Genomic DNA, 15,582 nt, shown 5'->3' with positions numbered 1-15,582 from the left:
ATATGGAAGCAATTCTGAAAATACTTAGATGTTATCTTGTTGGGTCAGCCACAGTAGAAGAATTTCACTTTTCATCAAGACAGAGGATGAAACCCCACCTCTGAAGCCCTCAAGTACACTGTGTCCTTGCGTATTTAATTCACTCCCTGCTTGGGCTGTGAAGACTTCCCTCCTGTGCAGTCTTCTTTAAGCATGATCTTCAGCTTTGGGGTGGAGGGATCTCCGGGCTCTGGGTCTGATTCAGGGTTAGGGTTCAGTGGGCGATTCCTTAGCAGTCCAGTAATTCAGAAGGGGGAGACTGGGCTTTTTAAAGTGATTGTTCTTGTTCCCAGAGGACCCACAGGGCTCAGGACGGCCTTGAACAATCATTTTACCTTGTTCTGGCTTTTGGAGCGTGAACTGACCAGATAATCTTGCTCTGTTAAAGGTAGATTTTATTTCCTATAGAAGTTTTTCTGTGTGTGTGTGTGTGTGTGTGTGTGTGTGTGTGTGTTCTGCCTTATAAATGTAAACATTTACCCAAGTGGGTACTTTCGATGACATTGTTTCACTCATGGTTTTCCTGATATGGTCAACTTGTTAATAAGTAACTCCTGGCTGAGTCTGTCAGCTGGGTTAGCACCTCCTGTGCTGGAAAGTTCTTCCTTTCAGGCTGGGGGGAGGAAGTGGGTCTCAGTAATCCCGGAGTATCTTTTCAAATGCAGTGGACCCCCAGGGGGAGATGGCTTCCTGGCAATCCTCCGTGATGGGGGGGGGGGGTTCTAAATAAGCTTGGTCTGTTTGACTTTTGGCATCCTCACTATTTGTCAAAAGTTAGGGGAAAACAGGCACCTCCCTTTACCCAGGATGCAGTCTTAGTGCTCTTTAGAAGGAAGTCACGGAGATCTATTTTGAAGGCACATTGAGCCAATTTAAGAGCAGTGAGTAACTGGAGGGGCAGCCTCCTCAGGGTTCTGGATGTTGACTCTAGGGTAGCTATGTTCGTGGCATATCTTGCCAACACCCCGTCTGTATTATCCCTCACTTCCTTTTCGGGGACCTTAGCTGGCTGCACCTCAGCTCTGGTTACTCTCTCACACCACCTTCTCCTTGGAGGGGAAGTGCGGCATAGCTAATGATGTGTCCTTGCCCCCAGCAGTGTGTAGCATGTAATGTCAGGGTCCTTGGACACACAGGAGATTGGGTAGACAGCGTTGGCCTCAAACCCAAGGGGGTTGGTTGGAAAGTCTGGTTCCCATCCATTTAATGCACATGGATTGTAAACACTGGTGGTACCTAAATGTCAGGACTGTTCTGGGTGCTGGGGATGCCCAAAAGAGTTGGAAAATCCCTCCTGACCTGGAGCTTATAGTCTTACGGGGGAAGACAAGCAATTAAAAAGTAACAGAAAAAAGTTGCCTGTTACATACTGGTAAGTGCAAAGGAGGAAAATAAAAGGGAGGATGGTGTCAGGACTTTCAGGGGGAGGGATTTTCTCCTTCTAGATCAGATGGCCCGGAAAGGCCTCACAAAGCAGCTGACAATTGAGCAAAGACAAGAGGGAGGTGAGGGAGTGAGCCATGTGGATGTCAGGAGGCAGAGCATTCTAGGGAGGGGGAACAGCCTGGGCAAAGGCCCTGGGATTATACACTAGCATGTTTTACCCAGTGCTGCTAAAGCAGAGAGAAGAAGGAGGAGAGGGAGTGGTGAGCTCAGACAGGTCATGTGGGCCTATCGTCTGTGATCGAGGTTGATGTTTTTATTCTTACAGAGAACCAGCCTGCTCTGATGAGGGTTTGCCTGGTCACTCTGGTGTGGAGAATGGGCTGGAGGGGGTCAGTAAGGACACTGCTACGGGATCCCGGGCGAGGGAGCCCCAGACTTGTCCGAGGGTTGGGAGTGGTGTCAGCTGATGAAACTCCCTGACAATTTAGGGGTGCCCAGGTGACTCAGTCGGTTAAGTGCCCGACTCTCGGTTTCGGCTCAGGTCACGATCTCACGGTTCCAGCGTTCAAGCCCTGCATCGGGTGCTGTGCTGACCACGTGGAGCCTGCTTGGTATTCTCTCTCCCTCTTTCTCTCTGTCCCTCCCCCACTCGTGCTCTCTCTCTCTTTCAAAATAAGTAAAAAAGAAAAAAAATTTAGTATGCGAGTTTTCGGGCTGAGAGAATGGAGGAGCCTTCCAAGGGGGCTTTGTCACCTGAATTTTCCTGATGGAGTGCTGTAAGAGTCGTCTTTCCACTGTTGGGAAAGTTGATAACAAGGAATTTGACTTAAAAATCCTCTCAAAACTCCTCCTGCTCCAACCTTCGGCCTTCCTGACGGTCCTTCTGCAAATACAGTCCATATTTACGGTGCCTGCGCAGCGCCCGTCCCCCTGAGCAGCTCTGAAACGTCCTCGGGGTGACCTGCCCGGGTAGTAGTCCTTACAGCGGCCCCGAGCGTTTCAGTTTCTGTTTTTCCACTTTCCTTATCTCACGAAAGCCTTGCGGAAACTTGGGGCGTGAGCAGGGCAGACACAAGTGTCATTCTGCCGCTTTTCAGATGGCAACACGGAACCGTGGGCTCAAATACCTGTCTAAGGCCCACGGTTAGCAACGGCGGAGCTGGGACTCAAACCCAGGCCCTCCGACCCTCCAACCAGTGGCCCTTCTCCTGACTCACCAGTATTTGCCTCTAACGCGGCATTTCCAAACAGAGCCCGTATCAGCGTGCTACGGCCGCTGTAACAAAACGCCACAGACCGTGTGGCTTCAACCACAGGAGTCTATTTCCTCACATCTCTGGAGGCTAGAAGTCCAAGGTGAAGGTTTCACAGGGTTGGTTTCCTCTGAGGCCTGTCTCCCTGGTTTGTACGTGGCTGCCTTCTCCCTGTGGCCTCACGTGGTCTTCCCTCTGTGTGTGTCCGTCCCTCATCTCTTCTTTTTACAAGGACAACAGTCATACTGGATTAAGACCCACCCGTATAACCCCATTTTAACTTAATTACCTCTTTCAAGGCTCTGTCTCCAAATATAGTCACATTCTGAGGCCCTGGGGGTTAGCAGTGCCCCGTATGAACTTTGGGGGAATACGGTCCAGCCCATAGCGCGTTCCCTCATCTGTGGTCATCTGGGGTGAGCCCCCCAGTGACGGGCACCATAACCCCCAGACGAACTCTTTGTAGGAAAATCAAGTGACTGCCAGTCCTTCGCTCTCACTCCTTGCTTTCTTGCTGCAGCTGATCGGGGGCCTGATCCTGTCGGTGGGGATCTACGCAGAAGTTGAGCGGCAGAAATATAAAACCCTCGAAAGTGCCTTTCTGGCCCCAGCCATTATCCTCATCCTCCTGGGGGTCATCATGTTCATCGTGTCCTTCATCGGAGTGTTGGCTTCCCTCCGCGACAACCTGTGCCTTCTCCAAGCGGTGAGTTGGCCCCACGCACCCCTCAGCCAGTGGGTGGGGGTTGGTCCTTGGAGTCCCTAGAGAACTGGGGAGACTGCCCTTGGGCCTTTGGGCAGCCCAGTTTTTTTTTTTTTTTTCAGTCCTTGCCTCAAACCACACTTTCTAGAGGGTTTCCTGGATCAACCTCTCTGTTACGTTGGCCCAAGAGAGACCAGGCCACCTCCACTTTTGTATATAAAGGCTGACTTGAATATTCTTCTTACTTAAACCCTGTGTTGGTCTAGACTCTCTGCTGCGAGTGGGAGAAACCACACTCAAATGAGAGCAAGCAAACCCCAAAGATGTTGGTGGTGAGTCCTTGGCTCACGTAATCAGCAAGCCCACACTGAGACCAGGGCTTTAGATGGTACCCCTGGGCTCCTGCTCTTTCGCCATCTCCCAGCTGGATGCCAGGCTGGGTCCTCAGGCTCCCTTTGCAATTGTCACTAGGCACCTCAGGCCAATAGAGGGTTTATGGCCCTTGATCCCAGAGAGCGTTTCCTGGTAACCTATGGCCGAAGTCCCAGGTCTCTGATGGGCCTGCCCGGGCCAAGTAAGTGCCTGCCATGGCACCAGCCTTACCTGCCCCCCTTTCTGCGCAGTGAGGGATGGCTCCCCAAAGCTGGGGGTACTGGGTAGGCAGATCCATTCGCTCTGTACCCACGTGTGTGTTTGACCTCACTGTCACCTCTCACGTGGGAAGGTCCGAAAAGCCCTGATAAGCAGTGTGTTGGTGCTGCCTGAGGCTGGAAGTTGCTGGCATCAGTTTGGACAATACCTGCTTTGTGATGGGGCAGGGGTGGGGGGATATATCCTTCAAGCCTCAGACATTCTCTCACCCACTCTGGGGGTGGGGGGGCTGGGAAGCCACTTCTGAGGGGCTCTGCGGGCAGACCTGGAAATGCTGTGGCGGCTGCCCATCTAGCCAGGCCTGCCCACTCTGGGTCAGCTCTCCTGGTGGCGGTGGTGGTAGGAGGGGTGTTTTTCTGCCTGGACTCTGCTGAGGACCGTGGGATAAACCTCAATAACAATCTGGCCTGGACAGCTGAGTCACAGTTCCTGACCATGACTGGCCCCAGAGATGGGTTTTCCCGGGGAATATCTGTCCACATCCCGTGCCCTCACAGGAGGAAGGAGGAAAAGGCCCGGGAGCCAGTAGGAGCTCCAACAGAGAGGATTCTCCTTATCGCACTTGACCTTGGGGCAAAGGACGCTTCTCTTGTCCCTCTAAGTGAATCTCTGAATTTTGTTTTTCAGTTTATGTATATCCTTGGGATTTGCCTCATAATTGAGCTCATTGGTGGTGTGGTGGCCTTGATCTTCCGGAACCAGGTGGGCCTCTGGTGCATGTATCAGCCACGTGTATGCTGAGCTCCCATCGTGCGTGCCCTGGGCTGTAAACTAGGGGTGTGCAGAGAGTAGGGTAGATAATTCCTTGTGGAGCGTCCATTCTGCTGGGGAGACGGGCACTGAACAAGTAAACCAGAGAACAAGAAAACAGAACAGGTGACAGGTGAGTGCCTGGGGTAGGCAAGGCTCAGGGGGAACAGAAGTCCAGACAGAGGGAACCACTGAAGCAGAAAGGAGCTTGGCAGGTTTGTGGACCAGTGTGCGGGCCACTGGGCTGAAGCGGGTAACTGATGGGGAGGCATGGAAGGAAAAGTCGCAAGGGCCACCAAGACAGACCCCCTAGGTCCTCGTAGGCCATGGTTTAGGGGCCACTTTACACGGGCTGTGTGACCTTGGGCAAGTCACTTAGCCTCTCAGATCCTGAGGATCTCAAGGCGTTATCATTCCTAGCTCTTGGGATTTGGGGTGAGGAGTTGATGAGAGAATGCATGTGAGAACCTGGCGTGGCAATGACCCCCCCCCAGTTGGACTCTTGCTACACATTAGCTCCTCTGTCCTGAAGCCTGGAGAAGAGAAGGGACTGGCCCACGGTCCCGCAAGAAGCTGGTGGCTGTGCAGGGCTGATTTCCAGCTCAAGGCTCTGTCATTTCTCCCATAGCCCATTCCTTTGTCTTCATCCTGGCCTTGGTGTCGGAGGCGGGACTTGAGGAGCAGGGCAAGTTTGCACAACCTCTGCCCTGTCTGTCCACCCCCTGCCTCCACCCTCCCCACCCAGACAGCTTGGGCCCTGGCGCTCCTGGGCATTGCTGCGGGGCAGTTGCATCAGGACTGCGGCCAGGTTGTCGCTCTTATCAGAAGTTGAGCCCAAGGCAGCATCACTATCCCAGAGCCCTCAAATGACCCGGTGTTTGACTCCTACCAAGCTCCTCATGCGCGCAGCTGGATCCTGGCCCGGGTGGGAGCAGGGATGGGCCTTAAACACAGGCTTGTCTCCACCCCCGGAATCCAGGGGCCTTCTTTCCATTTTATGGACTCCAGGAGAGGGGAGGGGAGATTCCCATCTCAGTGGAGTCAGTGAGGCACAGAGAGGTTGGGAAAACTGAGAGCACACAGCAAGATCGAGTCAGCTCAGTCTTCTTTTTCAGTTCTCTGTTCCTCCCCGACCCCAGCTTCACTGAGGTATAGGAGACAAGTAAAATTGTAATATACTCAAACTGTGCAATGTGAAGTGATTACCACAATCCAGTTAAATAACACATCCATCACCTCAGACAGTAATTTTTTTTTCTTTAGTGAGAATACTCAAGACCTATTCTCAGCAGATCTCACATATAGAATATGCTGTTGTTAACTGTAGTCGCCACGACACACATTAGATCCCGAGAACTTATTCGTCATATAACTCAGAGTTCGTACCCCTGACCAACGTCTCCCTCTTTCACCACTCCTACCTAGGCCTTGGTAACTCCTTTTCTACTCCCTGGTTCTATGGGATTCCCTTTCTTAAAAAGATTATTTATTTATTTGTTTGTTTATTTGCTTATTTTGAGAGAGAGAGAGAGAGAGAGAGAGAGAGCGAGAGCATGAGCAGGGAAGGGGAAGAGAGAGAGAAAGCATGAGCAGGGAAGGGGAAGAGAGAGAGGAGACAGCAAGAATCCTAAGCAGGCTTTGCACTGCCAGCACGGAGCCCAACATGGAGCTCGAACTCACGAACCATAAGATCATGACCTGAGCTGAAGTCAGACTCTTAACCGACTGAGCCACCCAGGCTCCACTACCCGCCCCCCCCCGCCCCCTGCCCCCCGCCCCCCGCCCAACTTTTTTGTAGATTCCACGTATAAGTGATACCAATACAGTATTTGTCTTTCTCTGTCTGGCTTATTTCACTCAGCATAATGCTCTCTAGGTCCATCCGTGTTGTTACAAATGGAAGATTTCCTTCTTTTTTTTTATGGCTAAAGAATATTTCATTGTGTGTATATGCAATGGATGAATATATGTACGATACAATATAAAAATAAAAATATATAGGGGCTCTTGGGTGGCTCAGTTGGTTAAGCATCTGACTCTTGATTTCAGCTCAGGTCATGATCTCACAGTTTGTGAGATCAAGCCCCGTGTCAGGCTCTGCACTGACAGCTGGGAGCTTGCTTGGGATTCTCTGTCTCCTTCTCTCTCTGCCCTCCCCCGACTCATGCTTGTTCACTGTCTCTCTCTCAAAAATCAATAAATAAACTGTAAAAAAATAAAATAAAAATATATGAATTAAAAAATGTATACATATATATCTCCATCATCCGTCAATGGGTACTTAGGTTGTTTCCATAGTTTGGCTATTGTGAACAATGCTGTACTATATATAGCCAAAGGATATATTGCACCATTGTTTTTAATTTTTGGAGGAAATGTCATACTGTTTTCCATAATGGTTGTGCCAATTTACATCCCCACCTACAGCGTACAAAGGTTTCCTTTTCTCCTCTCCAATATTTGTTACCTCCTGTCTTTTTGATAATAGCCATTCAAATAGGCATGAGGTGGTATCTCATTGAGGTTTCAGTTTGCATTTCCCTGATGATGAGTGATGTTGAGCATCTCTTCATATACCCGTTGGCCATCTGGATGTCTTCTTTACGAAAACATCTATTTAGTTCCTCTGCCCATTTTTAATCAGATCATAATTGTTGTTGTCATAGTTGTTTGCTATTTAGTTGTAAGGTTTCCTTATACATTTTGGATATTAACTTCTTATCAGATATATGGTTTACAAATATTTTCTCCCATTCTGTTAGTTGTCTTTGCATTTTTTTTGATTATTTCTTTTGTTGAAACTTAAAAAAAAAAAGGTTATTGATTTTGGAAGAGAGAGAGTGTGAGCAGGGGAGGGAGGGGGGGTGGGGGGAGACAGAGAGAATCCCAAGCAGGCTCCATGCTGTCAGCGCAGAGCCTGATGTGGAGCTTGAACCCACAAGCCGTGAGATTATGACCTGAGCTGAAATCAAGAGTCAGATTTTAACCGATGGAACCACCCAGGTGCCCTGAAACCTTTTAGTGTAATGTAGTCCCACTTCTTTATTTTTGCCTTTGTTGCTTGTGCATTTGATGTCGGATCCAAAAAATCACTGTCATGACCGACGTGCAGGACTTTTTCCCCTATGTTTTCTTTTAAGAGTTTTGTAATTTCGGGTCTTATGTTTAGGTCTTTTATCCATTTTGAATTGACTTTTGTGTATGATGTAAGCTGATGGTCAAATTCATTCTTTTGCATGTGGATATCTAGTTTTCTCAGCACCATTTAAGAGACTATCTTTCTGCCGTTGTGTATTCTTGGTGCTTTTATCAAAAGTTAGTGGGTATGACTGGGTTTATTTCTAGGCTCTCTATCCTGTTTTGTCGATCTGTATGTCTTGTCTTTTTTTTTTTTTGCCAATACCATACTATTTTGATACCTATAGCTTTGTAATATAGTTTGAAATCAGAAAGTGTGATGCCTCCAGCTTACTTTTTGTGCTCAAGGTTGCTTTAGCTGTTTGAGGTCTGTTATGGTTCCATACAAATTTTAAGATTATTTTTTCTATTTCTGTGAAAAAAGGCCATTGGAATTTTGATAGGTATTACATTAAATCTGTAGATCACCTTGGGTAGTGTGAATAGTTTAGTAATATTAATTCTCCCAATCTGTGAACAAGGGATAATTTTCCATTTATTTGTGTTGTCTTCAATTTCTTTCATCAGTGTTTTATGATTTTCAGTATACAGATCTTCCACTTCCTTGGTTAAATTTCTCCCTAAATAGTTTATTCAACTTGATGCTATTGTAAGTGGGTTTGTTAATTTCTTTTTTTTTTTTTTTTTGGATAGTTCATTGTTAGTGTATAGAAATGCAAATGATTTTTGTATGTTGATTTTTGTATCTTGCAACTTTACTGGATTCATTTATTAATTTTGACAGATCTTTGCTGGAGTCTTGAAGATTTGTATATGTAAGATCATGTCGTGTGCAAACAGAAAATTTTACTTCTTCGTTTCTGATTTAGATGACTTTTATTTCTTTTTCTTGCCTAATTTCTTTGCTCTGGCTTAGGACTTCCAGGACTGTGTTGAATAGAAGTAGTGAGAGTAGACATTTGTCTCTTCCTGATCTTAGAGGAGAAGCTTTTACTTTTTACCATTGAGTATGATGTCAGCTGTGGGCTTATTATGTATGGTGTTTGTTATGTTGAGGTACCTTCTTTCTATACCTAATTTGTTGAGTGTTTTTTTGATCAGAAAAGGATGTCAAGTTTTGTCAAATACTTTTTCTGCATCTGTTAAAATGATCATGTGACTTTTATCCTTCATTGTTAATGTGGTTATCACATGGATTGATTTGCAGATGTTGAACCATTCTTGCATCCCAGGGATGAATCCCATTTGATCATGGTGTATGATCCTTTTAATGTACTGTTGAATTTGGTTTGCTGGTATTTTTCTGAGGATTTTTGCAGCTATGTTCATCAGAGATATTAGCCCATATTTGTCTTTTCCTATAGTCTCCTTGCTTGGCATTGGTATCAGAGGAATGCTGGCCTCGTAATGACTTCAAAGTGTTTCCTCCTCTTCAATATCTTGGAAGAATTTGAGAAAGATTAGTATTAATTATTCCTTAAGTGTTTGGTAGAGTTCACCAGTGAAGCATCTGGCCCTGGACATTTACTAGTTTACTAGTTCCTGACCCATGATTGGTCTGTTCAGATTTTCTATTTCTTTTTTAACTTTTAATTTTATTTTTTCATTTTTTTGTCTTTTTATTAATTTTTTTAATGTTTATTTTATTTTTGAGAAAGGGAGAGAGAGCAGAGAGGGAGAGGGAGATACAGAATCCAGAGCAGGCTCCAGGCCCTGAGCTGTCAGCACAGAGCCCGATGCAAGGTTTGAACCCACTAGCTGTGAGATCATGACCTGAGCTGAAGTCAGACGCTTAACTGACTGAGCCCCCAGGCGCCCCTGTAGATATTTTTTTTTATTGACTTTCTAGTCTCTACTTCATTTATTTCTGCTCAGATCTTTGTTACTACCTTCCCTCTCTACTAACTTGGGGCTTGGTTCGCTCCTCTCCTTCTGCGTCCTGGAGGTGTAAAGTTAGATTTTTTATTTGACATTGTTCTCTTTTTTTCTTAAGGTAGATGTTTATCACTATAAACTTCCTTCTCATGACTGTTTCCACTGCATCCCCAAAGTCTTGGTATGTCGTGTTTCCATTTTCGTTTGTCTCAAAATATTCTTTTATTTCCCTTTTTCTTTGCCTCATCAGTTACCTTTTCGATCTGGTGTCACTACCTGCTCCTCCCTTTTCCCCTTTTCTGCTCTTCAGACTGTCTGCTCAGAGCTGGAAGATCGGGGTGTTGGTTCATTTCTCAGCAGCCTGAGGGGCGAGAGGTTTATTCCATTCGTCCGTGGGGATGTGTTTCTGTGCAGCCGCTGGGCTCCCAGCCAGCCTGTGGCTTTCCAGAGGTTACGGAATAGTGCTTTCCTGGCTAGAGCCAGGTCCAGGTTGTGGTCAGCAGCATCGACTGTTTTCATAAACGGTACCCTAAGTGAGCAGCAGTTCTGGTTTCCAGAGCACTCTCACAAAGGCGGCCCGATCAGCCATCTTCCCAGTGCCCTGTAGCTCAGCAGCGGCCATGACACCCACCACTCCTTCTTCCACCGAAGGACCTCCACCCCCTAGACCTCACAGCTGAGGACGCCGTGGGTCAAGGTCAGGGCTGAGAGTTTCTCATTATCTCATTATCCCCAAACCCTGAGGATTGGATGGTGTGTCCCTTCATGGGGCCTGTCAGGGGAGGGTCTCTGTGTGCAACCCAGGAAGGACCCTCACCGTCAGGGCTCTCAGCTCTTTGGAGGCTCATCGTGGGCCATGTTCTCATATGCCTGTGATGCAGAATTCAAAATCATTGAAAAATGAGATAGGAAATTATAAATGCGGTCAGATCTCTACCATGAAAAAAGTAGGCCTGGAAAAATCTGGAAGATAATAGAAATATTATCATATTAACTTTTATATCCTCTGAGGGGTAGGGCTAGGGTGATTTTTATTTCTTCTTTGTATTTTTTCCCTAGCTCCCAAATATTCTTTTTCTTAAAATCATGGGGAAAAATACCACCTAAAAAAAACAATGTCCCTTCCAACCCGAATGTAAAATATGAGACTGGCCGATGGTGAGGATAGGGAAACAGCCTGGCTGTTGATGGCAGTAGGAAGGGGCGGTGTAAGGTGGAGAAAAAGGTGAGGAGCCATGAAGGTCTACTTCCAGGAGGAGGTGAGTTCGCGATTCCATTTCTCCTCACCAAGAGGAGAAGACATATTTCTCTGAGACACACTGTTAACAAGTCTGGCCCCACGGGCTACCAGTCAAGTCTAAGTCGCTCTTGGTGACAAATGAGGACAAATTAGGCTAACGACCTCACGCTGGGTTCCCAGGAAGGTGCACGGGCCATGGCCCCAGCCAGGAAGAAAGTCTCCATCCCTGACCCTGGGTGGGGTTTCTGCTGTCAGGCATGACCTGGTGGTCAGACTGAAGTGGCTTCTCTGTACAGAGCCTAGTGGCACCGAGACCCGAGGGCCCAGGCATCTGAAGTGCAGTGTCCTGACCCCAGCCATGGGAGGAGAGTCTGAGTGACCTCCACAATGGTTCGCGTCTCACCTTGACCTCCTAGTACTCCAGCTTGCTCCAGGAACTCTCCCGAGGGTGTAGGGGTGTGGGAGGAGGGCAGCTTCTGCCCATGTGTTCCCAGTCAGGCAGAGCTGAGCGGGACACCCAGAGGGTGCCGGGCTGTAGCTGGTACACCTGTATGCCCGTCTCAGGCCTCCTTGCCTCTACCTTCCTTCTGCTACCAAGGCAGGGGTGAAGAGTGGCCTCTTTCCTGGCCTTGACCAGAGGGTGCTGTGGTCACACCCAACACCAGGCCAGGGAACAGTGGACAGCACCCAGCCTGGTTTTTTTTATCACGGCCCTGGCACTAGCTGGTTCTGGACATGCCCTTGAAGTTCAGGGGCAGGGAGAAAGGAGAAGGCACGGTGGCCCGCTTGGCTGAGCACGCAAACGTATATATCTTTCCCATCTGGAGCCAAGTAGAGAAGGTTCTGCTGAGATCTGGCCAGACCCTCACAGCCGGGGTGCCCCGCTGTGGACAGAGTGTGGGAGGGACAGCTGGAGCCCCAAACACCTGCGAAGCTGAAGCATGGCCTCCTCTCCCTCGGGATTAAACCCGTGACGTCCGGCCAGGTCTGAGGAAGGGTCTAGCACATGTTCCGGAGAACCTTGTAGCTTTCTCTGCTCCTTTTTTCTTGCTCCCTGGGTTCTCTTCTGGTCTTGCTTGTTAGATTTGGGCCCGCTCTCAGGACTGGAGGCAAGAGGACAAGTCCCCACAGTCTGGGGCACTGAGGGAAACCTGGAGGTGCTGGCTCAGCCCAGGTGCAAGGGAAGGAAGTCCTAGGCCAAGCACCTGCTTCCACACTGTGGGAACCGGGCTGGTACTGGTGGCAGTGGGGCCGCAGCCTGGGGTCTCGGGAGCTGAGGAGAAGGCAGCGGAAGCTCCATCCCCAGAGGCCAGGCAGGAGGCTCCTGCCAACGTCCTTCCCCTCTTCCCTTCTCCGCCTGCTCCCAGCCTCCCAGCCTCCCCCCGGGTTGTGGCTGCCACGGGTCCCACTCCCTTGATTCCTCATTCAGTTTTTTAAAGTTTATTTATTTATTTTGAAAGAGAGAGAGAGAGAGAAAGCACAAGCAGGGGAGGGGCAGAAAGAAGGAGACACAGAACCCCAAGCAGGCTCCACGCTGTCAGTGCAGAGCCTGATGTGGGGCTGGAACTCACGAACCAGGAGCTCATGACCTGAGCCGAGATCATGACTTGAGCTAAGACCAAGAGTCGGTCGCTTAACCAACTGAGCGGCCCAGGCTCCCCGATTCCTCGGGCTCCCCAGTTCCATTTAAAGGCAGAAAGCACCTCTACTGGGAAAGCTGCTGTGGAGGCTTTGGATAACTTTAAGACTAGATTTAAAAGAAAGAACTAGAAAGGACAGCTCTTTGTAGCTTGCCTCTGGTGGTTTAAACACCGTGCTCTGAAAATCTTGTGGCCTTTGATGTTTGCTTACTTTTTGCTTAGTTTAGCCCGGGGCCATGTGGCCCCTGAGGCCACATATTCACGGTGCCACAGGCAGCGCGAGGAACTGGGGACGGTCCACGCAGCCTGGGAAATCTGTTCCTCCTGCCCATTCCACGGACCTCTGGCGGGGCCTCCCTTCCCTGCAGGGGCCCGGCTCAGCCTACCAGATGGGAGGCCTGATTTTCACAGAGGCCTTTTTCGGAGTCAGCATGTTTGGAAAGTGCCCAGAGACTGAGACGGTTTGGAGAGAAAGGTCAGAGCGGCTCACCAAAGAGGGAGGGAGAGGCTTCTCCCCTCGGCTGACCCTGTCCCGGGCCTCCTGCCCTCATCCCCTGCCCCCCAGCTCTAGCCCCGGGGGGAGTCCCAACAGTATGTGACCCAGTAGAGGGGCGAGGAGGTGGCCACTGGACTGGGGTAGGTCCAGGGGGACACGGGGGACTGTGCTTCGAGAGTTGACTGAAACAGGCCCTGACCCTGGCATCACCCCTGCATCTCCGCTCACCCAGGGGCCCCCTGCAGCGTGCCGTTCAATGCCATGAGCTCATTCCCTTGCCCTACCCTGGGTGGCAGACCGGCCCCACCCTAGTGTCCTGTTTCTTAGGTGCCCCCAACAGTGTCCCAGCTGGCTGGCCTGTCCCTTCATCACCCAGAGGAGCGGGCACCCAAGGTTGGAAAGGTTTCATGGCCTGGGGCCTCTGAGAAGCGTGGGCCTGAGGCCAGGCGGGTCCCTGCTCTGCACGGGTTGTGTGGCCAGCCGGCCCCTGCCCCGGGATCCACGCAGGGGCTGAGGGCTGGTGAGAGCACGGTCGTTGGCGCGCCCGTGAGTGGACTTGCCCCACGTCCCCCGCAGGCCACCGTCAAGGTCGTCGGCTCCTAGGTCTGCTTCTGAGCAGCTGGCCTTCATCAGCAGAGGGTTTTCCTTCTGGCCACAGAGATAGGCTTCCCCGAGCCGGTCTCCTTTATTGTCTTGGCTTTGAGCAGTGAGTGTCGGGAAGCACGCGGCTGATGTCCCCTTTGTTCCTCTCTTCCTGATACTGGAGATGATGTGGGGAGATGACCCCAAACTGAACCTTGAGTTCTTATTTTGGCTTCTTAGTGTTGTCAGGCTGGGGGTTCGCCACCTTGGTTCTAGCGTCTCTCTGCCAGTGACCAGTGAGGTGACTGTGGTCAGACGGCCTCCCTGGGCTGCAGGGTGTTTGTGGGGTCCCAGGCTAGCCGCCGGCTTTTGTTCTGGAGGCTGTCTACACTCACATCTCTACAAGGCAGAGGACCGTCCTCCCCATTTTGCAGGTGAGGAACTGGAGGCTCGGGTATTAAATGCGGCGTCCGCGGCCTGGCTGGCTGCGGGGCCTGTTCTTGACTCTGAGCCTCGACAGCATCTCTCAGCTTAGTCTTTGGTCCTCGGAACTGGAAGTTACCTTAAAGACGGGCCTGCAGGTTTGGTTTACCAGTGGGTAACTCAGGCTCAGAGAGGAGAAGTGGCTGTGGTGGGGCCTGCAGCCCAGGACCAGGCCTGGGACCCAGGGCCCGGTTTTCCCAGGGGCGCCCACAGGCGCCTCCCCTGGGGATCGTCTGGCTCCAGAGCCAAGAATGCCCCCTTTGTGCCAGCACGATCTCTGGTGATATGCGGGCCTCCCCGCTCTGAAAGCCCTGATTGTTGCTCTGAGCTTGGGGTTGGGCTGCCCACACTCCTGCCCCCACCCCTGCCCGCTGTGGGGCCTTTTGTGCTCCTGGATTTTAGCACAACAGCCGAGCTGTTGATCCAGAAGGCCCAGTGTGACCGGGAGAGGGCGATGTGCCAGCACCCCTCCCGGTCTGAGCTAGGGGGTGGGCCCTTTGTTCAGGCCAGAGCCCCGCAGCGATGAACCGCTGGGGAAGTGGGGAGAGCTGATTTCCAGTCCTGGCCAGGCCCCTAGCCTGCCTGCTCTGCGCCCTGGCAGAGTCAGGCCCCTCTTTGGGCCTCAGTTTCCTTATCTATAACACAAGAGCTTGGATAGCAGCTGAGAGTGGAGAGGAGGTCTGGAGGACAAAAGGAAGACTCACTTCAGGCCTGTCTTTGGACAGTGGAAGGAGCACCAGACAGGCACCAGGGCCAGCCCAGTCCCAGCCTGGTGTGGCTGCTTCCCTGGGGAAGGGCCCCATCTCTTGGGTCCTGGCCTATCTGATCTGTATGGGAAAGCGTGTGAATCACTCCTGCTTAGACATGGCAGAGGGACTAAGGCATCAGATGGGCACGGGGGGCATGGAGAGGGTGTGGGCAGGGATGTGGTGGGGCGTTCGTGCAGGCGGGGTGGGAGCTACTTGGGCACGTGGGCACTCTGTTCCAATCCCGAGTCCTGGGAGACCTTGGGTTGGGCTCAGGGAGGAGAGGTCTGTCTCTTTCATACTGTCTCCATCTAAATAGACCATCGACTTTCTGAATGACAACATTCGAAGAGGAATCGAGAACTACTATGACGATCTGGACTTCAAAAACATCATGGACTTTGTTCAGAAGGAGGTGAGCCAGGCGCCGTGGGTCAGAGACACAGCTGCCGTGCCCTTTGCCCCCCGACTCGGGACCCTGCTCAAGAGGGTGAGGGTGACAGAGCAGCGGCTTGTCCGCTCCCAAAGCAAGTAGCTGGCCACGTTGGGAGGCAACGGTGTGCCATAGACAGCCACCAAGTGTAGGGCCTGACCTTCTCA

General features: G+C 50.6%; 1 protein-coding gene across 1 annotated transcript in view; it reads left to right on the top strand.

The window, feature by feature from the left end:
* TSPAN15 (tetraspanin 15) overlaps window positions 1-15,582 on the top strand; it is a 49,776-nt gene that overhangs the window by 24,049 nt on the left and 10,145 nt on the right. The window contains exons 2-4 of the mRNA XM_060642550.3: window positions 3,199-3,384; window positions 4,660-4,734; window positions 15,302-15,397. Coding sequence (XP_060498533.1) covers window positions 3,199-3,384; window positions 4,660-4,734; window positions 15,302-15,397 — 357 coding nt within the window. The remainder of the gene's footprint in view (window positions 1-3,198; window positions 3,385-4,659; window positions 4,735-15,301; window positions 15,398-15,582) is intronic.

This window comes from Panthera onca, chromosome D2 (genome assembly GCF_046562875.1).
Source record: "Panthera onca isolate mPanOnc1 chromosome D2, mPanOnc1 haplotype 2, whole genome shotgun sequence".
NCBI lineage: Eukaryota > Metazoa > Chordata > Mammalia > Carnivora > Felidae > Panthera > Panthera onca.
Note: the sequence above shows the minus strand (reverse complement) of the source record. Positions and strands in the feature narration are given on the sequence as shown.